The 27,572-nt window shown below is 53.0% G+C and overlaps 1 protein-coding gene and 1 pseudogene across 15 annotated transcripts in view; both read right to left on the bottom strand.

Moving 5' to 3' along the window:
- The window catches only part of PLEKHA6 (pleckstrin homology domain containing A6), a 139,003-nt gene that overhangs the window by 30,440 nt on the left and 80,991 nt on the right, over positions 1-27,572 (bottom strand). For 4 of the 15 annotated variants that reach the window (XM_029068585.2, XM_029068580.2, XM_029068584.2 and 1 more), the window contains exons 2-11: positions 19,465-19,545; positions 15,998-16,112; positions 13,336-13,443; positions 12,753-12,825; positions 11,051-11,151; positions 6,036-6,238; positions 4,775-5,272; positions 3,621-4,140; positions 2,621-2,707; positions 1,295-1,348 (exon numbers count right to left, since the gene is read on the bottom strand). In XM_029068585.2, coding sequence (XP_028924418.1) covers positions 1,295-1,348; positions 2,621-2,707; positions 3,621-4,140; positions 4,775-5,272; positions 6,036-6,238; positions 11,051-11,151; positions 12,753-12,825; positions 13,336-13,443; positions 15,998-16,099 — 1,746 coding nt within the window. In that variant the 5' untranslated portion in view covers positions 16,100-16,112; positions 19,465-19,545. Of the gene's footprint in view, positions 1-1,294; positions 1,349-2,620; positions 2,708-3,620; positions 4,141-4,774; positions 5,273-6,035; positions 6,239-11,050; positions 11,152-12,752; positions 12,826-13,335; positions 13,444-15,997; positions 16,113-19,464; positions 19,546-23,757; positions 24,376-27,572 lie in introns of those variants that run through there. The other 11 variants (XM_039912771.1, XM_029068573.2, XM_039912774.1 and 8 more) reach the window with 9 other exon arrangements.
- LOC114813465 lies at positions 17,991-18,091 on the bottom strand (annotated as a pseudogene).

Consider the following 27,572-nt stretch of genomic DNA (forward strand, 5'->3'; position numbering starts at 1 on the left):
TCAGAAAACAGTCTCTTCCTCCCGCCCAGGGTCTGGAGAGAGCCCTCTTCTAGCCCGGCCCCTGCTTGATACAGAGAATTAGCAATTCCAAGGCACTGGCACAAGGACATTTAAAGGGGTCTGGGAGCAGAGAGTCGAAAGGTGTTTGCCTTTTGTCTAGTAACCTGCAGCTTCAAGGGAGGCCCAGTTCTGCCTGACTCTGGGTCGGGTAGCCACCGGCAATTTCAGGGGTTTGAGCCGGTCCCCGCCCATCTCCAGCTCATCGCCCGCCCTTCTTTCTGTCCCTACAACAGGTGTGGGTCTGTTCTGTGGACCAGACGCTGCCCCAGGGGATTTTCATTCACCACACCATTCCTCCCCCATGCCCGTGAGAGAAGCCCAGTACCAACCCGTCTCTCTAGAGCTCTTTAGGGAATAGTCTGGACTCCTGGGGAAACTAAGGAATGGGAACCCAGGAAGAAGTGGCTCTAACCTACATGGAGTGAACAGCTGAGGTTCAAGTCCCCTGTTCTCTCAAGGTCTTGAGAGGCAAGGTGGTCCAGTGGCTCAGCAGTCCAGACCCTTGGCAGGGCCACAATCTTGCCATGTGACCTTGGGCAAACCACTCATTCTCTCTGGGCCTCAGTGTCCCCTTCTGTTACATAGTTTTCCTGACAACCAAAACCTGCTAGTAGAAGTGCAGCGTGCCCTATTGGAAAGGGCGTGGGTCCTGGAAGTCAGAGGACCTGGGTTCTAATTCCAGCTCTGCCATGTGTCTTCCGTGTGACCATGGGCAAGTCACTTAATTTCTCTGTACCTCAGTCGCCTCAACTGTAAAATGGGTATTCAATACCTGTTCTCCCACCTACTTTGATTGTGAGCCCTGTGTGGGACAAGGACTGTGCGAGACCTGATTATCTTGTATCTTCCCCAGCGCTTGGAACAGTGCTCGACCCATAGTAAGCGTTTAAATACAATTATTATTATTAAAGTGCTTCAGGATTGTCTGAAAACAAAGTCCGACAACACATTGCTTTGATCACTTTTCTTTTCCCCCCAGCTGCCTTAAAGAGCTTGCAAACCTGTTTCTCAGCAACTGAAGAGAGAAATGGAGAAGGAGCAAACCAAAAGACAAGCCACTTTGTTGTATTCTTGTTATGCCAACAAAGGTTACAAAAACGAATGGAGACAGTGGGTGTTGGAGAGGGGTGAGGAGGCTGGGCGGGCGGGCACAGTAGGGAAGGGCTGGGAGATGGAGACACGAGTGGCAGTGGGGGCAGGGAGGAAGAAGGAAGGATGCACCAGCTCTGCCTACCTGCTGGTCCAAATACTCTAGGTTTCTTTGCAACTGAAGATCTAAAAGTTCATCCTACCCGGAGCCCAAGGACAACAGGCAAACAGCAACACAAACCAACAGGAACATGACAAAAAAACAAAACAAAACAAAAAAAGGAAGCAAAGCAGTTAGGTGTTAGCTAGGCAGGGACAGAGCTCTCTCTCTCTCTATCTGTATCCTTGGAGGTCCCGGGGAGAGGATGGGGACGTTTGGGTGTGTTTGTCAGAGTGTATAAGGAGGAAAGGGCTTTACAGGGACCCTGAGCCCTGGAGTATCGAGTGCCTCAGGATCCCTCCCTAGTTTCTTCTCCTGGGAGAAGTTTGTGCTGGGGAAGTGTTCAGAGAAGACGTTCCCTGGGTCAGATTCCAGAGCAGGGAGAGAATCTTGGGATACAGAGAGGGAGTGGAGTGGAGAGATGGGGGAGCTAGAGGAAATAGGAGGGTGTGTTTGTGTGGGGGGAATGGCAGCTGGAGGATCAAGCCTGGACTCCTCTGTGCATCTGGCTTTGGTGATGGGGTGTGGGTCAGAGCTGTGCCCAAGGAAAGAGGAGTCTGGCTGGGGATCCTCTCTCTGGGTCCTCTTCTGTCCCTTGGATCGGGGGGTGAGGGGCAAATATGAAGGAGAGAGCCATCTCCAGAGACAGAGACGAGATAGGGTAAAGGGAGCAGCAGAGGGCAGATGGGATTAGGGGGTGTCTCTGAACCCTCCGCTCCCCACTTTCTCCGGTGCTTGCTCCTACCTCTTCCGAGCAGTGGGCCACAGCAGAGGGCCCAGGAGGCAGAGTTCCCCCCTTAGAGTGTGAGTGGGGGTGGGTTCTTGGCATCTCACGCACCTGGGGGTTGCGCTATAACCAGGATCTTCCCTCCCCGCACCCACAGTGTCCCTCTCTTCACTCTCCCTTCTCCCATTTCCCCATGCCCAGGGCTTCTCCCAACCAAGGACCAGCAGGATTCTGAGCAGACACTGCCCAGAGCAGTCACTCCGCATGGTCCCTTCTTGGCCCACCCACCTAGCTCAGGTCCCCAGCCCCTCCACCCACCAAGATGAGAAAGAAGTTGCGGAGCGACCCAGGCTGCCAATGCCCAGTCCCTCTCTGCTCCGGGACTGAGCTGCAGGTGCCCCGGATCCCCAGGGTTGGAGAGGGCAGCGGGGAGCGAAGCCAGAGGTGGGAGCCAGGCTCAGGGCAGAGGAGAGGGGCATCCCAGAGCCACCAAGGGAGTCCGGCAGCCACCCTGATGCTGCCTTTTTAGGCTGGGGCCGGCAGAGAGACTGCGAGGGCCAGAGCAGAGGGGAAAGCATACATACCATTTTGTCGTGGACTGTGGGGGATGGCGGATAGTTGTAGGGGTACATTCCTGCAGGAACAGGCCTCCGGTCGCCCAGATAGTCATACTGGAAGAGAGGAGATGGTGGGGAGGGAGGATCACATGCCCTTGAGAGGAAAAGACTCAGCAAGGAATCCCTGTGCTCCCAGGCCTGGAGGAGCTGCCAAGCAGTGGGTGAGCGGATGGAGGAAGCCAGGGGCCCCTCCCTTAGTTTTATCTGCTGTCTGCATCCTTGTCAGGAGTCATGGAGTACCAGGGAGACCCAGTTCTAATGCTGGAAGGAGCCTGAAGAAGCCACCTTGTTAGTCCAATCCCCTGCCTCCAGGTAGGTGGGCCATCAGGAAGAGACAGGCTTCCATCCGAGACACCACAACGTATCTATTCCCGGGGGGAAAACCTCTAGTAGCCGGGTAGCTCTCGATCTAACTAGCCTGTCTTGGAATGAGTTAGTGGGGAGGGTTTTGTTTTCTTTTAATAGTATGTGTTGAGTGCTTACCATGTGCCAGTCACTCTATCCAACACTGTGGTGGCTACAAGTTCATCGGGTTGGACATAGTCCCTGTCCCACAAAGAACTCACAGTCTTAATCCCTACAGATGAGGTAACAGGCACAGAGAAGTGAAGTGACTTGCCCAAGGTCACACAGCAGGCAAGGAGCAGAGCCAGAATCAGAACCCAGGTCCTCTGACCCCCGGGCCCACGCTCTTTCCACCAGGCCATAGTGCTTCTCTTGGTAAGCTCCTTGAAGGGAGGGACAGTGTCCAGCTACTCTCTAATCACTGAATAAATACCTCTGATGGTCTGATAGATCACCCTGGCTGTGCCAATTCCCCACAATGGGTGCCCACTGGCACTGCCCCGCACCCATAGTCAAAGTGCCTTTTCTCGGCTCCCGGCTGCCGACCCCCCCTCCCTTCGCCCGGTCCCTCTAACCCCAACTCTCCTGTAGCCTCCGTCCCCCGTTCCCATTCCCAGCTCACCTTGGGCGAGCTGACAGACCTCCTGAGCATGTAAGCTGAGGGGTCGGTGTAGATCTCCTCGCCGCGGGGAGGCAGGCGGTCGAGGCGGGCGCTGGGGGAGCGGGCGGGGGAGTAGCCGGGGGGGCGGCTGTAGGAGCCCTGGCTGGGCGAGCGGGGCACGGAGCGGGACCGAGGCTGCAGGGACAGCCGGCGCAGGGAGCCAGAGGCCGCGTCCACCTCGTCGTAGCAGCCGGAATGCCGGGTGGGACTGGTGACCCAGACCGGGCCGTCTTGGCGCGCAAAGGCCGGCGCCTCCCTCCACTGACGCATCTGGAAGTGGGGGCCGCCCCCGTTGAGGATGGAGTGGGGCCGGTCCTCCAGCCCCCAGGAAGGGCTGACCCGCTCGAAGGCGGGCAGCGAGCAGATGCTGTCCGGGCGCACGCCGGGAGGGTAGTACTGGTAATCCTCAGGAAAGGGCGGCGAGAAGGGGCCGTAGCAGTCGGGACCCCGGCGGCCCGGCGGTGGGTAAAACCTGGAGGGGCTGAGATACCGGGCCACGGTCACAGGGTCGATCCGCCTCAGGGACCCCGCAGGACCAGGTTCGGGGGAGAGGGATGGGGCAGCGGGTTCCAGAGGGGAAGCAAATTCCGGTGGGGAGCAGTAGGGGAGGAGTTTCCGGTAGGGGACGAGGGCAGCAGGGGAGTGGGTTCCAGGGGGAAGCATCTGCTCTGGTCTCTGGAGACCCTCTAGGTATGGAGCAAGTGGGAGTCAGTCAGTCAGTTGCATTTACTGAACACTTACTGTGTGCAGAGCACCGTACTAAGCACCTGGGAGAGTACAATATGACAATGGACACATTCGCTGCCCACTATGAGCTTACAGTCGAGTCGGGGGGAAAGACAATAATATAAATAAATTACAGATGTGTACATAAGTGCCGTGGGGCTGGGAGGAGGGGGAGGGATAAAGGGAGCGAGTCAGGGCAACGCGGAGGGAGTGGGAGAAAAGGAAAGGAGGGCTCGGTCAGGGAAGGCCTCTTGGAGGAGATGTGCCTTCAATAAGGCTTTGAAGTAGGGGAGAGTCACTGTCTGTCGGATTTGAGGAGGGAGGGTGTTCCAGGCCTCCAGGTCCCCTCCCTGCCACCCCGGCCGTGCCAGCCCCACGCCCCGCCTCACCTGCGCAGGTCCTCAGGCGGGGCCACCCCTCGCCGCAGGTTCACCCACTGCTGCAGCTGGCTCATGCAGCTCTTGCGCTGGGCAATCTTGTCCAGGTTGGGCCGGGCGGGGAGGCCTCTCCGCTGGACCCCTCCCTCCCCATCCTGGGGTGGGAAGACCATACTGCTGGGTCGGCTGGGCGAGCCGTATTGCTGCCAGCCATTGGACTGGGCCAGCCTCTCCCCGCTGGCCGGGCCCCGCGGGCCCTCGGGGTAGGGGCTCCCGGGCTCCGAGCCCGCTTCCCGCTCAGCGACCCCGTTGGCCTTCGCCAGCGGCTCCTTCTTGGGCTCCGGCTGCTCTGGCTTCGGCTCCAGTTTCTCGCAGCCCCGCCCATCCCCCTCCCCTCGGGTCTTGGCCTCGGGCTCCGCCTTGGGGACCCCATTGCGGGCTGGTTGCTTCTGCTGCTGCTGCTGTTGTTGTTTGCGGGGCGGGATATTCTCCGAGTCCTGCTTCTCATGTCTGTGGAGCCCAAGGAATGTCGCCCGTCAGGACACTGCCGACCCCTCCCTACCTTTACCGTTCCCGGGAAACAGGATCGATTGGTGGCCGCAGGAGCTGCCGTGCTCTTGATTTCCCCTGTATGGCCAGGGCATCCCCATTCCCCAGTCCCCTGGAGGGCTCAAAACTCGGCATCAGCGGCTTTGGACCAACGGGACTCTGAGATCCAGGAAGTCTGACAAAAAGGGCTAGGGATGCCCTCCTTTGGCGGGACAAGGGTCAAGGCAGGCCCTAGTTAGAGGTCTGGCTTGAGTTTGGGGGGCCTCTAACTAGCCAAAATAGGGCAGAGACCAGAGAAGAACAGGGTTGCCAATTAAGAAGCTAGAAAGCAGGAACTGGGTGTTGGGAATAACCATCCTGGAGGAGGCCTGAAGGGAGGAAGAGGGGAACTTAGCCATAGCCTCTCTAAGTTATCATTCTGAGAGAGGTGAGTGGCTCTTCTCTATCTCCCTGGCAGATGAGAGGAAATGGGTTTAAATTGCAACGGGAGAAATCCAGGCTAGATTTCGGAGGAACCTCATGGCAAGTCAGGTACGTGAGACCCTGCCATGGGTGACCAGAGAGGATTATACATCCTCTATTCTTGGAGAGCTGGGCTGGCCTTTCTTTGAGGCATCAGGGGGGTGGGTCCAATGACCACTGGCAACCTTGAAAGCCTCAGACCTTCCTAACCAGAAGTAGTTCCCGCTGTGGGTCCCGAGCCCGCTGGGTCTCCCTGACTTACACGGGGCGAACGGCCTGGGGCGTGGACCGCTGGGTCGGGGGGATCTGGACGCGGGCAGCCTCGCCCATGGCCTGGATCCAGGCCTCCTGCTCCTCGGGGCTCTCGGCGCTGAAGAAGTAGGTGCGGACGCCGGCGTGCTCGGCCTGTGGGGAGAGGCGCTGTATCGGATCGACCCCCGGCTCCTCCACCCAGCACACCGTCACCTGCAGAGAGAGGAAACAGAAGGCCCGGTGGCCTGGGTCACCACCTTTTCCGCCCTCTTGGTGGGCACCATGGGCACCCACCCCCGGATGCCTTCCTCTGGAAGCCTCCGGGGAGGGCATTCCTGCCAACTCTGCCCTTCCCTTGGCATTGCTGGGCACCCCACGGTCAGCTCTACCTCTAGCAGATACAACCAGTTGCCCGTTTCCCCGCTCTTGGCCAAATGAAGACACCCGAGGCATCTCTCCCCCCCCCCCGCCCAGTTTTTTAATGACAATTAAGCCTGGTCAGCACCCACCAGCCTCCCCACACCAGCTTCGCCCCAGAAAAGCTCTCTACATCTCATTGGCTCTCTACACGTCCGAGCACAAGTACCCCTGGGCGTGCAGTTGACATGCAGGGTGCCCACGGAGGCATGGGGGGCATGCACCGGCACACGCATGGAGCACACTACCTAGTCGGTGGCCCCGTGTGGGCACGGCAGACGGGTACCTGGAGGAGGTCTCCTGTCCAGAGGAGGGGGATCCTCACGCAGTCAGAAGGAGAGACAGAGAACAGGTCAACCACCAGAGAGGGACCAGGGCAAATGAGAGGTGGGTGGAGGGAAGGCCGAGGGGAAGACCAGTGGAGACGGGGTGGAGAGGTGGGCCCGGAGCCTCCAGCACAGCCAGGTCAAGCCTACCAGAGGGGCAGGTGAAGGATCCCAGGAAACCACAAGTGCCCGCTCCAAGAAGCGTCAACTGTAAGCTCCTCCTCCAGACTGATAGCTCCTTCTGTGCAGGGAACATGTCTACCAACTCTGTTTTACTGTCCTCTTCCAAGCGCTTAGTACAGTGCTCTATACACAGTAAGAGCTCAATAAATACCACTGATTGATTGATGGGAAGGGAGGTAGAGGTGCTGGGACTCTTGGGTTCTAGTCCCAGCTGTACGCCCGATATAACAGGGGAGAAAACTAACACTTAGTAGAGTGGTCTGCACACTGTAAGCTCTCAGTAAATATGACCGATTAACAGGATGGCAAAACCGGCTCTCCGATCCTCAAGCAGGGTCAGGAGGAAGGAAGGTGGGAGAGTGAGAGTGTAGACCAGAAGAGTCGAACCCACGCTCCCCTTCCCAAATCTCTTACCCCTCTGCCATCATCCAGTGACGGTGATAATAATAATGGCATTTGTTAAGTGCTTACTGTGTGTCAAGCACTGTCCTAAGCGCTGAGGTAGATACAAGAAAATCAGGTCAGACAGTCCCTGTACCTTACGAGGTTCACAGTCTAAGTAGGAGGGAGAACGCATCCCCGTTTTACAGTTGAGGAAACTGAGGCACAGAGAAGCTAAGCATCTTGCCCAGTGTCACAGAGCAGGCAAATAGTGGAGCTGGAATTAGAACCCAGGTCCCCTGACTCCCAGGCCCGTGCTCTTTCCACTAGGCCATGCTGTTCCCAGGGAGGCTCCAGCCTGAACCAGAGGCCCAAAAGTGAATTTCTGAAATGGAACGGATTCCCCTTCACCCACCGCCCCAAGGGACCTGTAGTTTCTTGGATTTAATATTTGCCACGGTGCTCTGGGATGGAGGACTCTACGGGACATGGACTTTCATCCATTCTGCACATCCCTCCTCTTCTCCCCTACCCCTAGTTCTTCACCCTTTGTTCAGCCAGAAGCCACTGTACTCGTCAGCCCAGCCCGGCCTGGAATTCTGTGGGAGGCAGAAACCGGAGCCAGGAGAAAGTCTTAAAATGCCCCCACCTGCACTGCTGAGCAGCAGGGGATACACCCTGGTCTGCTTTCACCAAAAGGAGGGCTGGGGCTCACTGAATATGCTCAGGAATTTAAGAATATTACTGAGTTTGTGGGGAGGGAGGAAAGCGGGGGGAGAGAGAGAGAAAACGCGAGCATAAGCACGAGGTCTGGGATGGAAGAGCGAGTAAGGGATAAGGCATCCAAAGAAGATTCTGAATCTGAAGGACAACTAAGCAGGGGCTAGGAATCAATCAATCAGTGGTACTTATTGAGTGCTTTCTGAGTGCATAGCACTGTACTAAGCAATTGGGAGAGTACAATACAACAGAGACACATTCCCTGCCCACAACGGGCTTACGGTCTAGAGGAAGAAAGTATTGGAAGAAAAGGGTGAAAGACTTGGAGTCAGGGTGACAGCAGGATGGGAGCGAAGGCTGAGGATAAACACGCAAAGGAATAATCAGATGCCCAAATAGGAAAAAGGCGGGAATGCCGGACTAGGGCCTGACATCTCAAGAGAGGAGCCCACTCTCCTGGGGCACAGGAAGGAGCTAATCTGTTGGCACCTGTGCCCATGGAGATCTGGGGTCCTCTCTTGAATGCCACGGCCTGGAATGCTCCTCTCTTGAATGCCACGGCCTGGACGAACTTTCCCTGTGTTCCTGTTGTCCCTCATCCTACTTCATTCCCTTTCTTCCCTTTCTGTACAGGAAACACAGCCTTGGTTAAGTGAGGAATCCCATCCTGTTCAAGTACAAATTTATGTAAGTTGAAGATTAGGGGATTAAACCATTGGGGTCTTTAGTGTTTGGTTATCTGCTGTTTTATAATAATTGTTAAGTACTTACTATGTGCCAGGTACTGAACTAAGCGCTAGGGTAATCGGGTTGGACACAGTCCATGACCCACTTGGGGTTCACGGCTTTAATCCCCATTTCACAGATGAGGTAACTGAGGCTCAGAGAAGTGAAGTGTATTGCACAAGGTCACCCAGTAGACGAGTGGCAGAGCCAGAATTAGAACTCGGGTCCTGTGACTCCCAGGCCCATGCTTTATCCACTCGTCCATGCTCCTTCTCGTGTGTGTGTGTGTGTGTGTGCAGGCTGTAGATGGGGGAGGCTCCACATGGAATGGTGTGAGACAGTCTTTGTGTGTGGTTTGTGTTAGCACAAGGGGTGTGTGCATCTGGTTAGGGGATGAGTGCTAAGCTTGTGTGCGTACCCAGTGTGTGGGTGTGTGGGCCCAGAGCCATGGCGTAGAGAGGTGTGGGTGTGAATCGGGAAGGAAGACTATTTGCTTTCAATCTCTCAGCCCCCGTTCCCACTTCCCCAGCTGGAACCAGCTTCTGGGAGTGCCAGGGTTGGTTAATTGCTCATTTCCCTCACACCCCAGCTGCCAGGCCATTGGACAAATGAAGATGAATTTTTCATTTGCACCATGCAATTTCCCCAGTACTTTAACTTTCCTCCTTCCTTTCTGCTCCCTGAAGGTTAGGTTACTTGTCTGCTCTGTGACCTTGGGAAAGTCACTTAACTTCTCTGGGCCTTAGTTATTTCATCTGTAAAATGGGGGTCAAGACTGTGACACCCCGTTGGGAAATTGGCTGTGTCCAACTTGATTAACTTACAGCTACTCAGTGCTTAGTCTAGTGCCCGACACATAATAAGCATTTAACAAAAATAGCTGAGGACCCGAGAGACTGGCCCTTTGCTCTGTGGGAGGGGGCCTGGGTCACTCTCCTGGCTAACTGGGCCTCTAGAAGAGCTCCTCTAAAAATCGGTGGGTGGGCGGAGGAGGAAGAGGAGGAGGTCCATCGTGGGCAGAGAATGTGTCTGTTTGTTATATGGTACTCTCCCAAGTGCTTAGTAAAGTGCTCTGCACACAGTAAGCACTCAAGAAATAAGATTGAATGAATAAGGCAATGTAGGTAACAGATCTGCAGTGATGGCGAGGGGAGGGAGAAGGAAATTCTGCAAATGGGCTCATTTCCAACACCTGGGACTCTACGGAGGGAGTTTAGGTGAGGTTTAACAGGAAATCTCAGGGCCCAAAGATAGGACAATACGCTATCCTTCCAAGTTACCGCCCAGCTTTGAAGCACTGGGAATCTCTGACCTTCCCACCTGGTCAAGGACCCAAGGCTAATAGCCCCATGATGTCCTTCGCAGTGATTTGGTAAGCCTTGCCGGGAGCACGCTCCTCCAGGCTCCCCAAAATCTGTTACTTATCCAGTTCCCCCACATCTTGGGGAACCCTGGGAAAGGGCCCAGTATTAACTTGTTAAAATTGTTATTATATTATATAATTATAATCGTTATATTATAGTATATAATTATAATTATGTTATAGATTAACTTGGTATTTGCCGTGCACTACTTCCCCAAGCGCTTAGTACCGTGATCTACACACGGTAAGTGCTCATTAAACCCGATCGAATGAATGAATGAATAACTTCTGGGAAACCTCTCCCCTCCATACTTCAGCTCTATTACTATTTATTAAGACCGTAAGCAGATTATGGGCAGGGAATATGTCTGCTAATTCTGTTGTATTGTACTCTCCCAAGCGCTTAGTACAGTTCTCTGCACATAGTAAGCTCTCAATACCATTGATTATTACTATTATATTAATAATTGCATATGTTAAAGCTCATTTGGGGCAGGGAACATTTCTACCAATTCTATTACAGTGTACTCTCTCAAGAGCCTACTACAGTGCTCTGCACACAGTAAGCATTCACTTAAACACTTCGCACGTGCCAAGCACTGTATTTGGTCTTGGGGTAAGACAATCAGACCAGACGTGGCCTGGTTCCACATAAGGCTCACAGACTAAGGGAGAGGGAGAACAGGTATTGGATCCCTGTTTTACAGATGAAGAAACTGAGATCCAGAGAAGTTAAATTATTTTGCCCTAGGACACGCAGCAGGCAAGTAGCAGAGCTGGGGTTAGAACCCAGGTCTCCTGGCTCCCAATCCTGTGTTCTTTCCACCAGGTCATGTCGCTTCTCCTCACCCCATGGCTGAGATCCATCACCCTCCCCTTCCCCAGTCCCAGGAGGGCAGACTGACCGACCTTAAACGTGTGCTTGCGGCTGATGTTGTCTGAGGGCTGCACAGCGGCCACGCGGAAGCTCAGGAGCGGAATGCTGCCTAGGATACTCTCTTCTTTCTCATCTGGGCATGTGTCGGGGAAAGAGCCATGAGAGGGAGTCCCGGCAGGGGCCCGGGCAGGGAGCAGGAGATATGGGGTACTGGGGACGGCCCATGGCTTGCCCCCGCTTCCCACTCCACCCCATCCGGGCCCACCCACCCCCTGCCCATGACCGCCAGGACAGCTGCTTCCAAAGCTCGGCCGACTTCCGGCACTCGGCTCTTCGGCCTGTGGGAGGCCCGCCCGGGGGTCCAGGACACCCACCCCTCTTCACTGCAAAAGCCGCCCGGCTCTCTCATCCCAGAGACGGGGATCAGGAGCACAATAGCGGGGCCTGAATTATTCATTTCTGCTTCCCGGAGCAGCCAGGGCGGATTAGCGCGGTGCAGAACTCCCCGTTGGGGGGGCGGGGGGGAGGGGGCGAGGGAGGAAGGCACTTCGGTGTATGAACCATGGGAGGGAGAGGATGAGTTTGACTGGGGGTGAGAGGGAACTCTGCTTGGGCTGAGTGGGAACTCAAAGCCCCAGAGTGCCACCAGCCCACAGACTCAAGTTTCAGCTGGGGGCTTCCCTGGAACTCAGCCCAAACTCCATCCTGGTCTGGGATTCCTCCTCATTCCCTTGGGACAAGGAGGACTCCACCTCGACTCCTCCAGGACAGGGATTGTCTGAATCTCTCACTCCAGCCTACCCAGTCCTCCTCACCCCCGACTCCACAGCAATTCAATCCCTTTCGCACCCAAACGTTCTCTCCCTGGCCTTCCGGTTGGCTTCCTGGGCTCTCATTTCTCCTAAATCCTCTGGCTCTTCGAGGCCCCAGTCTCGTCAGGGAGCCGGGAGGCAGGGTGAGGGCTGCCCATTTGTTCCGATCCGTTGGCTGTGTTCCTGCTCAGCTGCTCCCGCCCTGTCCCCTCTCTGTCCGACCACCAGTCCGGGGATAATTCCTGGGGTGCTTAGTGCTGACAGGGGGTGGGGATCGGGGGGGGGGGTGGGCGGGGGCGGTCACTGGGTGCAGGATTTGTTGTCCAAGTTAATGATGTACTGTAGGCTTCTGACTGCCCTGCCCAGCCCAAGCCCTCCTGACCCCAGCCAGGTCCGCCAAGCTCCAGCCCGCCCAGCCCCATTCCTCCTCTCAAAAAGGCGAGGCTCAGACTCAGGGGTCCGGCACACAGCTTCTACAGCTATAAGGAGACTGTGCTCCTCACACCTGCCTGGTCAGTTCCCTCCTCTTTTAACAGCAGGAGATTGCCAATCCCCTAGGCCCTGCTGCTTTTGTGTTCTCTTCTCAGCTTCCCTCCCTCCCTTAGATTCGCTCTTGCTGGGCAGTGGCGAGACAGCTGGTCGGCCCCACCCCAACAAAAGCAGCAAGGGCCATGGCAAGAGCTGAGGAAAAACTGACATCAAAGATGATGAGACCCTTCTCCTTTTTCCCCTTTTTCTGCTCTGCCCCGTTCTCGGTTTGCCCTCTGGTATTCACTCTAGGTCAGGGTCCAGGCCTCACTCCACCACATCCCTTGTGCTTGGATCCTTCCATCCCGCCCCAGAAGGAAGGAAACAGGAGACCAACAGAGGTTCCTGGGGTCCCGCCCGAGGCTGCTCGGGGCAGGGCCTGCAGCACACTCACCTTTATAGTAGAAGAGGCAGCGGTCCACCAGGACGAACCAGCGCTTGTTCCACTGCTTCACCCCAGAGCTGGCCTGTGGGCGCGCCGAGAGGCAGAATGGAAGCCATCGGTTAGACCAGGGGTGAGGGCCTCCCCAAGCAGGGGAGAGGTGGGCGGAGTGGCAGAAGTGGGCCAGAGAAATCTGGGCAGAGTCCCCAACCTCCTCCCCTGACCCCGGAAGAAAGGTCTCGAAGAAAGAAAGAACCGCAAAGATGCTCTCCTACTTCCAGTTAAGGTTGGCAGGTTGGGAGGAGTGGTCGGAGAGGAGGGTGGAGGTGCGTGGGCGGCGGAGCCCTGAGCTTTGCAGTCACAAGACCCCGGGTCTCGGCCTAGCTCGGCTACCCCGTGTCACCTTGGAAAAGTCACTTCACCTCTCTGGGCCTCAGTTTCCCAGCTATTCCAAAGGGAGAACGATCTCTGTCCCTCCCTAGCCCAAAGGGAGGTTGGAAGGCTAAATGAGGCCATGGGCGGTGAGTGCTCTCCGGGATGACTATTAAGGGGTGGTGGGTTTGGGGATGCAGGACACTGGGCCCGGGGCCTTTACCTGTTTGAAGAGCCAGCCGCCCTTCATGACAGCGGCACTGGGGTTGCGCTTCATGGAGTTGGAGCGCTTGCCAAAGGCAATGGCCTTGCGAGATGAGCGTGAGGAGGCCTGATGGGGGGGAGAAATACATGAAGCTCAGTCTTCCTCTCTCTGGCCTCTCTTCCAGACTTCTCTGGGAGTACAGGGGGAGTGGGGCCCCGGGCAGGAGTGTTTCCATTCACTGTTGCCCCCATCTGTGGCACCTCAATGGCCGCCGCGCCCTGGCAGGACTCATACTCTCTCTGCAACGTTTCCCATTAGGGCGGGGCCAGAAACTGATGCTCAACCTTTTCAGAGAGCAGCCTGGAACAAGGGGGAGCCGGGAAGGCCGGGAGAGGAGCCTGGGAGTGTTCCAAGAACAGGGTGGGTGTCTTGGTTTAGGTTGGACTGGAGCCCGGGGAATTCCTGGGGCCTGAAGCAGAGGGGATTGATCTACCAGACACACTAGATCCCCACCTCTCTCCCTATACCGAATAGAAACTTAGTGGTCTCAGAGCAGAGGAGGACAGAGGGATTGCCCTGAGACTGGGAAAATCCTTTTGGCTTCAAGGTCCAAATGACCTTCCTCCAGCACCCGCCCCTCGGCCTCTCTCTCCCCCAACCAACCGGGGGAACCACCGGAAACCCCTGCCCAGGGCTTCCCATCGCGACCCCCAGTGATGCCCCCCCCCGCTAGGACCCATGCAAGCGGAGCCGTGGAGATTCAGGCCGCGGCATCGACAGTATTTGTATTCTACGTAGGAGGGAGAACAGGATATTTCTAAAATCCACAGATTTTAGAATAGTGGAATTTTAGAAAATTTTACAGAAATAGAGTGACCTGGTGGATAAGAGCACGGGTTTGAGAGTCAGAAAGATCTGGCTTTTAATCTCAGCTCCACCACTTGCCTGCTGTATTACCTTGGGCAAGTCACTTCACTTCTCTGTGCCTCAGTTATTTCATCTGTAAAACTGGGATTAAGACTATGAGCTTCATGAGGCACAGGGACTGTGTCCAACCTGATTAGCTTGTATCTACCTACCCCAGCACTTAGTATGGTGCCTGGAGCATAGTGAGTGCTTAACACCATTAAAAAAATTAAAAAAAAATAAAAACCATGTGGGAAGATGTGACTGGACTCTCAATGACCTTGGTAGCAGTGCCCTGAGACTCCTAGAAGCAGCATGGTCTAATGGCAAGAGCACGGGCTTGGGAGTCAGAGGACATGGGTTCTAATCCCAACTCGGCCACTTGACGCTGCTGTGTGTCCTTGGTAAATCACTTAACTTCTCTGTGCCTGTTACCTCATCTCTAAAATGGGGATTAAGACTACGAGCCCCACATGGGGAAACCTGACTACCTTGTACCTACCCCAGAGCTTAGAAGAGTGCTCAGCACATGGTAAGAGCTTGATAAATACCATTATTATCATTATTATCCCCTTCAATCTCTCACTTTTGGGATGCTGTATTTTTATGCTTTTACAATGCTTTGTATTTATAATACTAAAATAAATTGCGACATTTGTTAAGCGCTTATTATGTGTCCAGCACTGAACCAAGTGGTGGGGTAGATACAAGATAATCAGGTCCCACATGGGGTTCGTAGTCTAAGTAGGAGAGAGAACAGGTATTGAATCCCCATTCTGTAAATGAACAGAGGCACAGAGAATTTTAGTGCCTTGCCCCAGGTCTCACACAACAGACAAGTGGCAGAGCCGGGACTAGAACCCAGGTCTTCTGAGTCCCCAGCCTGTGCTCTTGCCACTTGGCTCAGTGGAAAGATCCCGGGCTTGGGAGTCAGAGGTCATGAGTTCGAATCCCAGCTCTGCCACTTGGCAGCTGTGTGACTGTGGGCAAGTCACTTAACTTCTCTGTGCCTCAGTTACCTCATCTGTAAAATGGGGATTAACTGTGAGCCTCACGTGGGACAACCTGATTACCCTGTATCTACCCCAGCGCTTAGAACAGTGCTCGGCACATAGTAAGCGCTTAACAAATACCAACATTATTATTATTATTATTAGGCCACACTATTTCTCTATATGATTCTATATGATTTCATCTTCCCTATGGTGTCTGTCCCCCAGTCTTTCCTTATCTTCTGTGAACACCTGGAGGGCCAGGGACTGGGTCTACCTCTCAGCTGGATATTTTTTCCCAGCTCCAAATACAGTGTTCTACACCCAGGAAGCACTTAATAAATACTGCTGCAACTGAGCCCTCCAACAGCCCCCAGTTCAACCACAAAAGTAGTTGCCCATCTCTGGCCCGAGGGATGTCACTATCAGTGCCTGGCCAGTGCTGAGTGCTAAGTAGCTTGGCCTAGTGGACGGAGCACAGGCCCGAGAGTCAGAAGGAACTGGGTTCTATTCCCGACTCCGCCACTTGACGGCTGCATGACCGTGGGCAATTAACTTCACTTTTCTGTGCTTCGGTTACATCATCTGCAAAATGGGGGCTAAGGTTGTGAGATTAGCTTGTACCTGCCCCAGTGCTTAGAACAGTGCCTGGCACGTAGTAAGCACTTAATAAATACCATTTTAAAAAACAAGCACTCCAGTGGGGCAGGATGCTGAGTTCTCGGTTATTCTCTGCCAGCTCTGGCCTCAACGGACACCCAGCTCCACAGGGAGGGACTCACCTTCACGCTGGGCCGCTCCGGGGGGGTCTCCGACACCATGTTGTGGCCGGGCGTGTCGTTGGGGGCTTTGGCTGGTCGCTTTCCGCCTGTTTTGCTGGACATGTCCACAGACGAGCTACACACAGATCCGACAAGAGAAGAAGGAGACGTGTCAGGTCCTAAGGGAAACGATTGCGGGGGTGGGAGCTGACCACTGAGACCCCCACCCACGACAGGATCCTGGGGGCTTGCAGGTGGTACATCTGGACTGATCTGATGGACCGCTGTGACTGGACCCTTAGAACTCCTAGGTGCTATCCGGGGCCACGTGGAGTCCCTGTCTTCAGAGGTGACATTTCGCTAGGCAGACACTCAGCCATCTCTTCTTAATTTATGACTTTTTCCTCTTTCCTTTGGACTCTTATTTGGGAATGGTGATGAGAGGAAAGGGACATCCTTTTGGAGTCCCCCTACCCCCACCATCCACCCCGTTTTCAAGGAACTCTCCAGCTCGGGTCCTAATCTGCAGACCCATCTCCCAGTCCTTCCTGTGGGTACTGAATTAGACGATCCAGTGGCTAGAACTAGGGGAAAGTGGGCCAAGATTTCAAGCTGTTGGCAGTAGCTTGAACCCACCCCACCCCAGACTCCTGGCCCTCTGCACCTGGAATCAGAGTTGAAATTCCACTCAGAGTCCTCGGCCTTTCCCTTCCAGCTGCGGGGTAAAAGGAGAGGGGGCCGGAGAGGACAAGTAACCATTAACAGCACAACCACCTTCCCATTCCCAGAAGTCCCCATTTTTTTTTAATGGCATGTGCCAGGTACTCTATTAAGTCAGCACTTAATGGATGGGTAGATGATATAAGATAATTAGGTTGGACACAGTCCCTGTCCCACATGGGGCTCACAGTCTAAATTGGAAGGAAGAGAATTTAATCCCCATTTTACAAATTAAGCGACTGAGGCTTGCCTAACACACAGCAGATAAGTGGCAGGGCAGGGATTAGAACCCAGGTGCTCTGAGTCCCAGGTCCATGCACTTTCCACTGGGCAACAGTGCTTCTCTGCACAATCTTAGTGTAGTCTTTGACTCTTTGCTGTCTTTGACCACTCATATTCAGTCTGATATGAAATCCTATCAGTTTTGCCTCCACATTTCCAGATCCACCCCTTCCTATCACCAACCTTGGTTCAAGCACTTACTGTATTTCCAACAAGATAACAGCCTCCTCATTGGCTCCCCTGCCTCTAGCCTCTTCCCACTCCAGTCTACACTACACTCTGATGCTCAGATCATCTTTCTAAAGCATCATATTGTACAAATCTCTCAACCCAAATTTGAGAAGCCGCATGGCCTGGTGGAAAGAGCATGGGCCTGGGAGTCAGATGACCTGGGTTTTAATACCGATTCCACCACCTGTCTGCTTTTTGACCTTGGTCAAATCATTTTACTTCTCTGTGCTTCAGTTATCTCCTCTGAGGATTAAGACTATGAGTTCTATGTGGGACAGTTCTGTCATCTGTAAAAAGGGGATTGAGACTGAGCCCCTTGTGGGCAGGGGCTTTGTCCATCCAATTTGCTTCTATCTACCTCAGCATTTAGTGCAGTGCTTTGTGCATAGTAAGTGCTTAACAAATACCACAATCATTTTTATTATTATTACTGTGTCCAACCTGGTTAGCTTGTATCTACCCCAGTGCTTACTTAGTACAGTGCCTGGAACAAAGTAAGGATTTAACAAATACCTTTAAAAAACCACAACTCCTCAAAAGACCCAATGGTTGCCCATTTCTCTTCATTTTAAGCAGAAGCTCCTGACCACTACCTTCCAAGATCTGTCACCTCTCTCCCTCTCATCTGTTCTCTTCATCGGCCAAACTCCAGCTCAATCAATCAATTGTATTTATTGAGCACTTCCTGTGTGCAGAGCATTGTACCAAGCACTTGGAAGAGTATAATCCAATAGAGTTGGTATACACATTCCCCGCCCACAGTGAGCTCACAGTCTAGTGGGGAAATATGGAACGCTTCATGAATTTGTCATCCTTGCACAGGGTCCATGCTAATCTTCTCTGTATCATTTCAATTTTAGTATACATGCTGCCGAAGCTCACACTCTTTGTTCCTCTTAAGTTAACTTCCTTGCTAGGCCTCACTCAGAATTCTCCCAAGTTTCATTCATACCTACCCCCATAGCTCTCTCCATCGTCAAAGCCCTCCGGAAATCGCACCTCCTTCAGAAAACCTCCCCGATTAATATTTGTTCTCCCCTCCTCTTAGACTTGGTGCTCAAGCTGTTTATCTTGTATCTATCAAGCTAGTACAATGCTTGGCTCCTTCTCCAGTGGGAAAGCTCTTTGGGGGTAGGGATCATGCCTACATACTCTATTGTATGTACTCTACTAGCCTAAGTGCTTACTCCAGTCCTCTATTGACAGAAACAGAAGCAGCGTGGCCTAACGGACAGAGCACAGGACTGGGAGTCAGAAGGATCTGGCTTCTAATTCTGGCTCCTCAACTACTTGGCTTTGTGACCTTGGACTAGTCACTTCACTGTGCCTCAGTTACCTCACTGTTAAATGGGGACTAAGACTGTGAGCCCCATGTGGGAGATGGACTGTGTCCAACCTGATTATCTTGTATCTACCCCAGCACTTAATACAATGCCTGGCATAGAGTAAGCAGTTAAATTCCAGAGGAAAAAAAGTAAACATTCAATAAATACCACTCAATTTTCCCCAGAACACCTAGACCTCCCCAAAAGTTCATTATGGGCAGGGAACGTCTCTGCTAATTCTGATGTATTTTACTCTCCCAGTCGCTTAGTACTGTGCTCTGCTCACAGTAAATGTTCAATAAATACTCTAATTGACTGATTGATCCTCCTGCTCCCCCGTTCACAGATAATTTGTCTACCCACCTCCCCTTGAGGTAAGCTCCTTGAGGGCAGAACCATGGTTCTAGCTTCTGATGTACTCTCCTATTAGAGTGCTCTGGACACAGTAATAATAATAATACTTTTGATTGTTAAGCACTTACTAAGTGCCAGGCACTGTACTAAGCGCTGAGGTGGATACAAGCAAATTGGGTTGGACACAATCCCTTGACCCATGTGGGGCTCATAATCTCATAATCTTGAGGCACAGAGAAATGAAGTGACTTGCCCAAGGTCACACAGCAGACAAGTGGCAGAGCCTGGATTAGAATCTATGATCTTCTGACTCCCAGGCCCATGCTCTATCTACTACACCATGCTGCACAATCAACCAATCTGCCAATGGTATTTATTTAGCACTTACTCTGTGCAGGGCACTGTACTAAGCACTTGGGAAAATACAATACAACAGAGTTGGTAGACGCGATCCCTGTCCACAAGGAGCTTACAGGCTAGAGGGGGAGACAGCCATTAAAACAGATTAAAGATGATCAAGTAAGCACTCAAGTAAGCACTCAGTGGACTGATTATCAGGGTAAAAGTCAAACCTACTGCTTCAAGTCAAATCTTTTGTTTTCCTCTGCGATCTGGCCCGTCACAGGATGGAGAAACGTGGTCCGTTTTTCATTGTGGCTGGAGAAACGAGAAAGAAAGAAAAGGAAGTGAGTCATTTGATGTTAAGTTCCTTGAAGGTGGAGACTGTCTTTTTGTCTTCTTCCAAGCACCTAGAACATCCCACTAAGAGGAAAGGAAAGGGAAAAGAGAAAAAAGGGGAACAAAGAAAAAGGGACAAAGGGAAACGCAAAAAGGGAAAATGGAAAAAGGAAAAGGTAAAGGACCTGAGGAACTGAGCCCAGTGCCATAGGTAGGAGGGCAGGGCCTCCAAAGGATCCCCAGGGCAAGGGGATTTTGATGGAAATCAGAGGTTGAGTGGGAGGTCACAAGACCGCAGCTGGGGCAGCCGAAGTCTTAGGGACAGATGTGAGGTGGGGATAATGGGCCAAAGAAAAGAATAAGTCAACAGGTCAGGGCCACCTGGCAACTGCCTCTGGCCCAATCTTGCTCCCCACAGCATAATTCCTGGATGCCAATTCAGGTGGTTGCTTGCCGCCAGGGGTGGGGTGGAACAGACGGCTCAGTGTTTAACCCTTTCAGTGTGGTCCCGAAAGACTCTTGGCTTAAACAGAGTCCTCAGGCCCCACTAAGAACCAGTGGCAATTACGGTGGTATCTGTTAAGTGCTTGCTATGTGCCAAGCACTGTACTGAGCACTGGGGTAGATACAAGATCATTATGTTGGACAGAGCCTCTGTCCCACCTGGGGCTCACAATGCATGTGGAAGAGAGAACAGGTATTAAATCCCCATTTTACAGATGAGGAAACTTGGGCACAGAGAGGTTAAGTGCCCAAGGTCACCCAGCAGGTAAATGGCAGAGCCAAGATTAGAACCCAGGTCCTCTAACTTCCACGCTCGTTCCACTAGGCCCTGCTGTTCCTGTGTTCCCTTCCTGGATCTTCCATACCCTCTAGCTTCACTGCTCTGGGCCTCTGCAAGTGGGTCCAGCCTTTATCTGAGAAATGGCTGAGGCCCATTGATTCAGAGGTCAGTCACGACCTCATTTCACCCCGGTCCCAAGACTTCCTGGTGCAAAGCTTCTTGGTACAGCGACTGCAAGACCGGGGGCCAGCCCAGCCCAGGCTGGACTGACTGCAGGATTCGAGCAGTTGAGGTGGGGGCCTGGGCCTGCAGGGCCACTTGGTAGTCTGGAAGGGCAAGAATTCGGTGCTGGGTCTTTGCACAGGCAGATGGAAGAGTCAGCATCTGGGTGCTATCCATCAGTCAATCATATTTATTGAGCATTTACTGTGTGCGGGGCACTGTACTAAGTGTTTAGGAGGGTACACTCTTCCCACTTCAATGCCTTATGGAAGGCACATCTCCTCTAAGAGGCTTTCCCTGACTAAGCTCTCTTTTCCTTTTCTTCAACTTCCTTCTATGTCACCTTTACTTGCTCCCTTTATTCATCCCCCCTTCCCGGCCCCACAGCACTTATGTACATATTTGCAGTTTATTTATATTAACATCTGTCTCGCCCTCTAAACTGCAAGCTCACTGTGGCAAGGAACGTGTCTGTTATATTGTTGTAGTATACATTCCTCTTTGCAAAGTAAGAGCTCAATAACTATGAATGATTGATTGACTACAACACCACAGAGTTGATAGACACATTCCCTGCCCATCAGGAGCTTAGAGTCTAGAGGTGGAAGGTAGACATTAATACAAATGAATTACAAATACGTACCTAAGTGCCGTGGGGCAAAGAAGGAGGGGTAAATACGAAGCGTTTAACGGGTACAATTCCGAGTTCAAGGATAAGACAGAAGGGGGAGGGAGTAGGGGACGTGAGGGGTAAGTCTGGAAAGCTAAGTCAGGCACATCTCTTGGAGATGTGATTTTTGATAAGGCTTTGAAGGTGGGGAGAGTGGTGGTCTAACGTATGTGAAAGGGGAGGGAATATCAGGACACGGGGAGACCTAGGCAGAGGGTCAGCGGTAAGATAGACGAAATCGAGGTATAGTGAGAGGAACGAGTGAAGACTGGATTGTAGTAGGAAATCAGTAAGGTACAGTAGGAGGGAGTGAGGTGATTGAGTGTCTTAAAGCTGACGGTAAGGTATTTCTGCTGGATGGACAACCATTGGAGGTTTTTGAGAAGTGGGGAGACCGGGACTGAATGGCTTTTTAGAAAAATGATCTGGGCAGTGGAATGAAGTAAGGACTGCAGAGGGGAGAGGCAGGAGGCAGGGAGGGGGCTGATGCAGTAGTCAAGGTGGGATATAAGTGCTCAGACCAGCATAGTAGCAATTTGGATGGAGAGGGAAGGGCAGATTTGAGTGAAGACAGAACCGACAGGATCTGGTGAGAGGTTAAATATGTGGGTTGAATGAGAGATGGGTAGAGGATGATGCCAAGGTTACAGGTCTGTGAGACCGGTAGGACGGTGGTGCCGGCTACCGTAATGGGAAAGTCAGGGGAGGGCGGGGTTCAAGCAAGGCCTCTCCTCTAGAACCCCACTAACCGATTTCCATAGGTGAGGGGGGCGGGCGGTGCGGGAGGGAGGGAGAGGACTGGGGCTGGGAGACTGGCCAAGTCCCAGGGGCAGACAGTGGAGAAGGGGTAATAATAATAATGATGGTATTTGCTAAGCACTTATTATGTGCCAAGCACTGTTCTAAGCGCTGGGGTAGATACAAGGTAATCAGGTTGTCCCACGTGGGACGGTCTTAATCCCCATTTTACAGATGAGGTAACTGAAGCACAAAGAAGTAAAGGGACTCGCCCAAGATCACACAGCAGACAAGTGACGGAGCCGGGATTAGAATCCACGTCCTTTGACTCCCAAGCCCGTGCTCTTTCCACTAATCCACACTAGGAGCAGCTGACCTAGAGAGGAGAACCCACAGTGTCACCTATGGTGTTCTGTGCTCCATTCGGGGACTGTGCCATTCTGGCTAAGTTCTCATGGAACTGACTGGCCGCACTCCATAAACCAGTTCAGAGACTGGCGACTGTGCCCAAGGCAGACCCTGAGGGGCCTCACCTATCACCCACAATCTCCCGGGCCACCTTGGATCAGCGATCCAGGGAGGCCTTGGATGTCCTCAAAGCATTCAGGTTGAAGAGCTGCCTGGCTTCAGAGAGATAGGGAGGAGAGAGGCCCAGGCACAGCACAGAGAAGCAGGATGAGAAGTGAGGAATTGGCTCCAGCGCTTTTTTCTGTGATATTTTTTAAGTGCTTATTATGTGTTCAACACAGTTCTAAGCGCTGGGGTAGATGCAAGTCAATCAGGTTGGACACAACCCCTGTCCCGCATGGGGCTCTGAGTTAAGTAGTATAGGATTTAATCCCTATTTTACAGTAAAGGAAACTGAGGCCCAGTGAAGTTAAGTGATTTGCCCAAGGTCATACAGCAAGCAATTGGCAGTGCCAGAATTAGAATTCAGATCCTCTGACTACCAGGCCTTTGCTCTTTCCACTAGGCCACGTGCTCGTAAGAGAGATGGAGATTTATGGGGTTAAAGCCCCGACGACTCATTCAGCCCCTCCGATTGAGGCCTGCAGGGACCGACAACCCCTACCCTGGTCGGAGTCTCTCTCTACACCTTCTCCTCTATCGACCTTTGACAACACACATGCGGCTCCCTCCTGCCGGCAATCAACTTGGCCTGGGGACCTCCTTCAGCTGGGTCAGCAGGGTATCCTGAGGAGGGTGGGCAGCCTGGACATTGCCTGGGGCCCCGAAGGACACCCCCCCGCCCTCTCTCAAGTGCTTCTGGGAGAGCTAGGTCATCGCAGCAGTGGTTTGTGGGGGCCGAGCTCCCCGCGGCTCTTGGTCTAGAGAAGTGACTTTGAACCTGCCAGCTGCCAGCTCGCTCACGAGTTGCCGCTTTCTCTGGCACATTCTCCAGTGGCCCCAGGCTCCATCTGCTCCCCCGCACCATACAGTCCCTGCAGAAACTCCGCCGGGCTCCCCGCTTCCCCGGCACACCCACACTTCCTCCCTGCCAGCACTCCGGAGCCATTCCTGGGAAAAACAACGCCATCTCCCCGCGTCTTCCCCACCTCCTGCAACCATGTCCTCTCTCCTGTCCCAGCTCCCCGATTCCAGAGTTGAGCACCTCCTTCCAGACACTGCAATGCAGCAACCACTGACCGACCCCGCTGTTCTTCCACCAGTCCGGCAGACCCGGACACCCCTTCTCCTCTAGCCTGGAGTCGCCGGGCTGGGCCCCAGGCCAGCCGAGCCCCTCCGCCTGCCTCACCTCGGCTCCGAGGAGTCCTACCTGACCCTCCGATCCGCCCGGAACTTCAGCATCCTGCAGCCGGCGTTCTCCCCGGCTCCACAGCATCCGCGGTTCCGTCGGCCCCGGCTCTTACCGGGGCCAGCACGGCCAACCTGGGCCCGGGGGCTCCCTCGCTTTTTTCTCCAGGTCGGGGAGGGAGAGGACCGGTCGTCCCTCTGGGCACCAGGAGAGGGAGAATCTAACTGACCCGGCTCGTGATTCAAACTGAACCCTCGCTGCTAAAGGAGGAGGGAAATAGACCATCCCGGCCGAGTCTCCAAGGAGAAAGAGGTGAAGGGTGCGCGCCACACATTATACACACACACTCACTCACTCTATCACACACATACACAGCGCAGGTAGACAACTTCAGCCCAGCCCGGCTGGCAGAAGAAGACGAAAGTGGGACCTCGGCTGCCTTTGTAAATGCCCAGCACATGCCCGGTGCCAAGTGGCACCCTGGACAAAAGCCCCGACCCCCTTCTCTCCTTCAATAGGAGAGCCCCTGCTGTAGCCGGGAAGCATCGGGATGCTGGAAGATCAAGAGTTAAGGAGGCTGAAGCCGTTTTGGGCTCATCGCTGCTGCCTCTACCTCCTCCCGCGGCCAAGCCGCTGCTGCCTGGGGAGATAAGGTTGGTTAAATAAGTCTCCCTCTCCTCTTGCTGATTCTGCCTATCCCCTCCGTGGCCGCAGGACCTAAATGAATGAAGACATCAGCGCAATAGACTCCTATCTGACGCGCTCTCTCTCTCTCCCGGCCAGGCCACACGAGGCTTTCTCCCCGGCTTGGTTATTAGCCAGTCAGCGAGGCGCTGTCCGGCTCAGCTCTGTTTCTGGCGGACTCCTTGGCTGGTGGCGAAACCGGCATGAGATGGCACTGGGGCGATAGGATGGGGTGGGGGTTTAGTGAGCTCTGATGCCCTGAGTCATCCTGGAAAAGAGAAGGAGAAGCTGGTTCCTTCACCTCCCCAAGGGGAGAGTTGGCCGGGTGGGGAGAGGAGAAGGGAGAGGAGGGGGAAAAGGCCGGGATTGGGGACGGGGTATAAATGCTTGAAGATCTGTCTAGATGTGAGATTACATAGTCCAGCTGGTTACAGAAGGAGCAGAGAAATTCTATCATTTACTCCTCTGGAATCCAAGGGCTCTCCCTATTAATTTCTTAGGGATCTAGGTTTGGAAAACCCTGAAGAGACCTCTTGGTCCTTCCACCCTGCCTCTGGTCTGGAAAAGGGTCTTCCTTGTCCTTGAATGCTTCCAAACATACCTTGTAACCATATAAGGTACAGCTTCTGTACCTCTGCATCGAACAGAAACTTCTTTCCGTCGGTTTTAAAGCACTAAATTCATTCATTCATTCAATCGTCAACACTGTCCCCTCCTTACCTTACTTTGCTGTTCTCCTACTACAAACCAGCTCTCACGCTTTGCTCCTCTAATGCCAACCTACTCACTATACCTCGTTCTCATCTATTTTGCCGCCGACCTGTCGCCCACATCCTGCCTCTGGCCTGGAACACCCTCCCTCTTCATATCCAGTACAGTGTTCTGCACAAAGTAAGAGCTCAATAAATACCGTTGAATGAATACCTGACAATCACTCTACCCACCTTCAAAGTCTTATTGAAGGCACAGCTCCTCTAAGAGGCCTTCCCTGACTAAGTCCTCATTTCCCCTTCTCCCACGCCCTTCTGTGTCACCCTTGCACTTAGATTTGCTCCCTCTATTCACCTCTCCCTCAATCCCACAGCACTTATATACATAGCTGTAATTTATTTATTTATATTATCTGTCTCCCCCTCTAGACTATAAGCTTATTGTGGGCAGGGAATACGCCTACCAACTCTGTTATACTGTACTCTCCCAAATGCTTAGTACAGTGCCCTGCACACAGTAAGCACTCAATAAACATGATTCATTAATTATAGCAGAATGTCCCTCTTGACTCCTCCACCTTCGTCTCCTTACTCATATCCCTCCCTGAGCTTGGGACTCCCTCCCTGCCCCCTGAGGTAGAGCACAGCTCTCCCCACATTTGAATTCCTCCTGAAATCCCTTCACTTCTCTGACATGCTTTCCCAGCTTCCAGATCCACAGCATCCCTTCAGCCCTCTCTAGCACTTACAAATTCATTTGCAGCCTCCTTAGCACTCATATATATGTGTGTTTACAATTATTTATTTTCACAGGGTTGTTCATATTTTTCATATTCGTCTCCCTGGTTAGAGTGCAGGCTCCACTAGACTTGTAAGCTCCTTGAGGACAGGAGTTGGGTATACCAACTCTATTGTACTCTCACAGGAGCTTAGTACAGTGTTTAGCTCACAGTAAGCACTCAATATGCCACTGTGATTAACTGATTGGCAGGAAACATGTCACTTCATTATTCGGTACTTCCTAAGTGTTTCATACAGTGCCCTGCACCGAAAAGGGGCCCAATAAATGCTACAACTAACTACCACTGCTCCTTACAGTCCTGATCCAATTATTTCTCTCCACTCATACTCTAAAACGGTGAGCACCCTGAGGGACAGGAATCATGTCTAATTCCGGTACTCTCTCCCAGGGTTTAGTACAGTGCTCTGTTTACAATAAGCACTTAATAAATACTATTGCTTCTACTCCTGCGAGGAAGATCCCTCAGACTCTCTTGGCCACTCGAATGTCTCACCAACACTTCACAGACAGGAAATTCTTCCTGCTGTCCGACACCAACCGAGGCCCCGTTGGCCTCCAGCAATGTTCTCTTCCTGTTCCAGCAGTCATTTGGACATCACCATCTGTGGTGATGGTGACTTGGGAGACACCTTTTGCAACTGGTTGCAAATGGAAGAGAGAACTGTTCAACTGGGATATGGACACAAAGTCAGACATCAAATCTTTGCCTCTACCATCATAAACGGTCTTGATCCCGAAGGCTGACCTGTCCACATGCTCAGTTGGTACAGCCACTGCTACCTCAGTTTACCTAGGAGCTCTGTGGTGTTATCCTGACCGGTTTACCATGGCAATTGACGAATATTAGTCTAGAGCTTTGAAATTCAGCATGACCTTTCAGATTTGGGGAACAGCCTTGTGAGATTCAAAAGTCTCCAGCCCATCCCAATCATATTCATTGAGCATGTACTGTGTGCAGAGCACTGTACCAAGTGCTTGGGTGCAAAATAATAGACACGCTCCCTGCCTACAGTGAGTTTATAATCCCAGTCAGGGCCCGGCCCAGCAAAGCCCAACAGAGCTGTGGACTGTGATCCAGTCTGGTCTGAGCAAGAGCGGAAACGGCCTAGGCTTCACGTGGAGCTCACTGTGGGCAGGGAACATGCCTACCAACTCTGTTACATTGTACTCTACCAAGTACTTAGTACAGTGCTCTGCACCCAGTAAGCACTCAATCAATATTACTGATTGAGTGGAGGAGGTTGTGGCTGCCCCAGGGGCTGCTGGGAAACAAGATCTCAGAGATAAACACTCCTGTGAGGAAAATATCCACCTCGCCCCCCACCCCCGCCTTAGGAGTGTGGAGAGGTCCCTTCAATCAATCAATTGTATTTATTGAGCATTTACTGTGTGCAGAGCACAGTTCTAAACATTTGGGAGAATATAACGGAATTGGTAGACACATTCCCGGCCCACAATAACTGCCTAGCCTCAGCCCCACTAGTCCAAAATAGAGGAGGGGCATTTAAGCCTGGCATGTGCTTTCACTGCTTTCAGTGGGGTGCTCACCCAACCTAGCTTGGGACCCAAAGGACCCTCATTCCAGGAGAGGGCACAGAAGGGGGTGTCCTCTGCTGATTGGGGAAAGACCTGTCCAGGGA

This window comes from Ornithorhynchus anatinus, chromosome 7 (genome assembly GCF_004115215.2).
Source record: "Ornithorhynchus anatinus isolate Pmale09 chromosome 7, mOrnAna1.pri.v4, whole genome shotgun sequence".
NCBI lineage: Eukaryota > Metazoa > Chordata > Mammalia > Monotremata > Ornithorhynchidae > Ornithorhynchus > Ornithorhynchus anatinus.